Source organism: Hibiscus syriacus, unplaced genomic scaffold, assembly GCF_006381635.1.
Source record: "Hibiscus syriacus cultivar Baekdansim isolate YM2019G1 unplaced genomic scaffold, ASM638163v2 tig00110415_pilon, whole genome shotgun sequence".
In the NCBI taxonomy this organism is placed as follows: Eukaryota; Viridiplantae; Streptophyta; class Magnoliopsida; order Malvales; family Malvaceae; genus Hibiscus; species Hibiscus syriacus.
The window spans coordinates 613370-618347 of NW_024062729.1; the positions used below are offsets into that span (position 1 = coordinate 613370).

The 4978-nt window shown below is 36.1% G+C and overlaps 1 protein-coding gene across 1 annotated transcript; it reads left to right on the plus strand.

The window, feature by feature from the left end:
* The first annotated feature begins 1874 nt into the window (after positions 1-1874).
* On the plus strand, positions 1875-4750 carry LOC120124137 (protein arginine N-methyltransferase 1.1-like). The gene is made up of 9 exons (XM_039142872.1): positions 1875-2245; positions 2602-2612; positions 2845-3000; positions 3136-3199; positions 3289-3431; positions 3675-3762; positions 3920-4035; positions 4147-4297; positions 4435-4750. The coding sequence occupies exons 1-9, from the start codon at positions 1993-1995 to the stop codon at positions 4638-4640; spliced, it is 1188 nt and encodes a 395-aa protein (XP_038998803.1). The 5' UTR covers positions 1875-1992; the 3' UTR covers positions 4641-4750.
* Positions 4751-4978: the final 228 nt, after the last annotated feature.

Sequence of the window (4978 nt, forward strand, 5' to 3'; positions counted from 1 at the left end):
GGTATTGACCAATATCAAAATCATTACACGCAGGGTCTGTTTCTTCTTCTGAAAAATCATCAAAATCCGAGTATTGACCAAGATCAAAGTCCGGGTATTGACCAAGATCAAATTTCGAATACTGACTAGTACTCACAATTTTTTTTTGGCTCATCATCGTCTAACTGGTCAATACGAAAACCGGAATTTGGTGCTGAAAGTTGATTGGGATTTGGATTAGGGAAAGGTTGTGGGTTTTGAGATTGTGTTTGATATTGGAAATGTGGTGAAACAATATTTGCTTGGTGATGAAATTGTGGTGGAACCATTAAATTTTGAGCACCATAAACTGGGGTTGAAAAACTTAGTTGATTACTACCCGCTACTGACCCAACTTTACTACTTTTAGGTTCAACAACATACAATGTAACATCATCACTTGAAACACTAATGTAATCAATGAATCGTTCAACATCTTCATTGTCGATTAACAAATAAACTTTATCATTTCTCTGATAAGATAGCCTAAATCCACTTAGGGGCTCTAATTTCAATTTATTTGCAACACGTAACATTAGAGTTTCATAACAATTTTAATTGAAGATTCATGGGTAAAGGCATATATTGTAAAACACCATGAACATTCTCCCATGACCATCCAAAACACAAATCTATCCAAACATGATCAACATTAGATGATTTCATTATTGTAAATTAATTTACTAAACAAACGAGCTGCGAAACTAAAATCTGTTGCCGGATGGAGATGGAATGAGTTGCGATTTAGGGATTTAGGTTATGAGTTGCTGCTGCTGCGTAGTTATATACCCAAAATATTTGTGTTGCAAAATTAAAACCTGTTGCGAATTTGAAATTCAGTATTGCGATAGTCAGAATCTCGTTGCGATTTACTAAATCGCAATGCGAATTAGGTAAATCACAATGCAAATTAGGTAAATCGCAATGCGATTACGTAAATCGCAATGCGAATTAGGTAAATCGCAACGCGAATTAGGTAAATCGCAACGCGAATTTGAGAAATCGCAATGCGATAGTCAGAAGAATCGCGTTGCGATAGTCAGAATCGCGTTGCGAATCTGGAAACTGATTTGCGATACCGGAGATCGCGTTGCGAATTATCGATCGCATTGCGATTTAGTTGGTCATTTTGGCAAATCCAAAAAAAATTGGTTAAAATCGTATATTATAAGGCATTTTTGATCATTGAGGTTATTTTCTCTTTTAATTATCTTGTATTTGAACTTGTTTATTTTTGTTAGATTTGTGTTTTTAATTTTTTCTAATAAAAAATAATTTAAAAAAATCGGGTCGGGTTTCTCGTCTATGAACAGGGTCGGATTCATGTTTGATGAATTTTTTTCCTTTTGGGTCGGGTCGGGTGGGTCGAAAATCTGACCTAACCCGGCCATGCCCATCCCTAAACTAACATCCTTGAATTTTACTGATATTGATGTTTTTCTTTCGTGTATCAGGTCTGATTTGTTTGTATTAAACACACGTGGTTTTAAATTAATTGATAAATAAATGGAAGAATGTGGTTCATAGAATACTAATATTTTAAACAACTGATGCACAAAAATTTTAAAACTTAATTGATGAACACATGTATGATTTGAGTTGCATTGCCATTTAATGCTAGAACGAGTGCATAAGCAAATGGCATAACATAATTAATACAATAATATAATTATGAAAACTTGAAAGTAACAATATAAAACTTGAAGACCAATTTAAAATTTACATAATAGTTTGGAAATATTTGGTAAATTAATGCCCTTTTCTTTTGGAAAATCAACTACTTCCGTCCCTATGAAAAATCTACCGACCAGACGCCAACCAATAATAATATAATATTTTAAACTCAAAGCAAAGTTCGATGGGCTTGAGTGGACCCCACCTTTCTCGCCGATACAAAGCAGAAAAGCCCTCACAAAAACCCTAACCTTCGCCCACTGTCCTCCGCTAAACCCTAAATCACCGTCCCTAAGAAGGATGGGTCGCCGCAAAGGAAGCAACACGGCTCAGACCTCCACAAACTCTTCGAACCAATTCGAAGGAACCAAGATTCGATTCCAAGACGCCGAAGACGATGCAGTCGCTACCGACAGCTCCAATCTCGACGAATCAGTTCTCGCGGTTGATAAAGCTACTGAAGATGTCTCCATGGGAGAGCCCGAAGTCTCCTTGGTAGATAGTGATGATAAAACCAGTGCTGATTATTACTTCGACTCGTACTCTCATTTCGGTATGTTATTCCTCTTATTTTGTTTAAGATTCATTAATGCTTGGATGTTTGTCTTACGATTAGAAAACTAGGGGAAAGTGAGGATTTTTTTAGTGTTGGCATTAACTTTGCCTGTGAGGAAGCTTCGCATGAGGGAAGAAAGTTTCAATCTTCGCAAAAATTAGAGCTTGATCGGCTCCATAGTTTGGTTATATCTAAGCTATTGAAGCTCTAGTTATTCTTATTACATCTTATACGTTTAATAAATTAAGCGATTTAGCACGTGTATATTGACGCTTCATACTATTTTATGTTCAGCTAATACGTTCTTTGAAGCTTATTTTGATTTGTTTTCTTCATTTTTTTTTCATATGCAGGAATTCATGAAGTAAGTGTGCTGGACTTGGACAATTCAACGCCACGCATTGTCTTGCTTGGTTATTTTCAGTTATTGATAAAATAGTTTTGCTGTGGTACAATTGCCTTCTGATATATTGGATGTTGAACGTCTGTAAATGAAGACTCGGCTGTGTAATTGTTCAGTTTATTTGAACTGACCACGAAATAATATGTCATGCTGACTTTCTGGAAACAATGATCATTTTGTCCCTGTATTTCAGGAAATGCTGAAGGATGGAGTGCGAACTAAGACATATCAAAACGTTATTTATCAGAATAAATTTCTGTTCAAGAACAAAGTAGTTCTTGATGTGGGAGCTGGAACTGGAATTTTGTCCTTGTTTTGTGCGAAGGCAGGGGCTGCACATGTTTATGCAGTATGTGTTTCTGTGTTTTATATGTTTATGTATTTTCGTTTTATCTGTTGTTAATCTCTCTCTGGCGTGCATTTATTTCATTCTTAGTGTTCATCCCAAGTTTGCTTACTGTGGTTAATATTTTTCCATTCCTAGGTTGAGTGCTCTCAGATGGCTGACATGGCTAAACAAATTGTTGAAACAAATGGCTTGTCTGATGGTGGGGGTTTACTAAAATTCGTTGTGTCTTATCGTATTGATTCCTCTATTTCAGACTACTGTTTACACGATAATTATTTTATGTTACAGTTGTTACAGTTTTGAAGGGAAAGATTGAAGAGATTGAGCTTCCTGTTGCCAAAGTAGATATAATTATATCAGAGTGGATGGGTTACTTTTTGGTGTTTGAGAATATGTTGAATACAGTGTTATATGCTCGTGATAAATGGCTCGTAAGTTGCTGCTTCTATTGGTACTTCTAAAGTCTCCTATTTGATATGTTTTCATGGCTGCTGATATAGAGATGTACTTATGTGATTATTTTTTGTACTCAAAAGTCCCTTAATGATTCATTTATGAGGTGGCCGAGTGGACCTTAAGTTTATTGTTTTGCTCTTGAAAGCAAGATTTTGTTGATTCCCTATATGCTGCATTTGTTTTCTCATTCAGTTTTCTTATTCTGTTGCCTGTGCCAGGTCAACGATGGTGTTGTGCTACCTGATAAGGCTTCTCTATACCTGACAGCAATTGAGGATGCAGATTACAAAGATGACAAGATCGAATGTGAGCATTATAGACTAATCCTTTGATATTATTCTTTGTATTCGAGTTCATAAGTAGTTATGTGCTTTCAATCAGTTTTTCTATTGTGGTTCTTTGCAATTTAGTTATCATATTCTTATATTGCACATCTTCTCTCCATGACCTATCCTCGTTACAGTTTGGAATAATGTTTATGGGTTTGACATGAGTTGCATCAAAAAACAAGCTATGATGGAACCTCTTGTGGACACAGTTGACCAGAATCAAATTGTGACAAATAGCCACCTTCTCAAGGTGAGAATAAATAGCAGAAGTTTTTACCCATGTATAACCATATGTCATTGTATATATGCCTGCCTGAAATTCCCTGGCTTATTGTCTTTGGAACTCATCTGCTATGTTCAGACGATGGATATCTCCAAGATGGCTCCTGGTGATGCTTCTTTCACTGCATCTTTTAAGCTCGTTGCACAACGTGACGATTACATCCATGCTTTCGTTGCTTACTTCGATGTATCATTTACCAAGTGCCACAAGTTGATGGGCTTCTCCACAGGTTTATAACTCTTCTTTCTTCTGCATTTCCATTTCATTCTATGCATCACTTTTACCCCCAACATTACAACAACGCATCTGCTCAAATCTCATGTCCGTGTTTTCCATGTATGACTTGGAATAAAAAACAAAATACAGGGCCGAAATCGCGAGCTACACACTGGAAGCAAACAGTCCTTTACCTAGAGGATGTGCTAACCATTTGCGAAGGGGAGGCAATAGTTGGGAGCATGACTGTTGCACCAAACAAGAAGAACCCGAGAGACGTCGATATAATGGTGAAATATTCATTGAACGGTCGACGTTGTGTGGTTTCGAGAGTTCAGTCCTACAAGATGCGCTGATATTGTCGACAATAAGTAATCTCACGAGGAGCTGTATGGCATAGGCTGCTGGTGCTATTCTTAGTGCATTTGTATTCCAGATTTCCTCGACTGCTCAAGAACGAGACAATCATTTATTAGTTCTTTCACCTGGAATGTATTATTAGTTCATATCAACTTATTTTAAATTATTTATATGATTTTGGTTAATTTTTGTTATAATAAAATTTGTCAAGATTATCAAAAACTATATATTTATCGTCGATTTCATATTTGTTTAAGTTTGTTACCTTTCAATTATTGCTTAAAAATATTAAAAAATATTTATTTTGCGTAATCGATGGAATGCATCTCACAAT

Bases quoted from the DNA above. Each gene is read 5' to 3' on its own strand.
- LOC120124137 (XM_039142872.1), top strand. From the start codon at position 1,993: ATGGGTCGCCGCAAAGGAAGCAACACGGCTCAGACCTCCACAAACTCT. The intron at 3,001-3,135 runs GTATGTGTTTCT...TTCCATTCCTAG, and splicing joins GGGCTGCACATGTTTATGCA to GTTGAGTGCTCTCAGATGGC. The intron at 4,298-4,434 runs GTTTATAACTCT...AACAAAATACAG, and splicing joins GTTGATGGGCTTCTCCACAG to GGCCGAAATCGCGAGCTACA.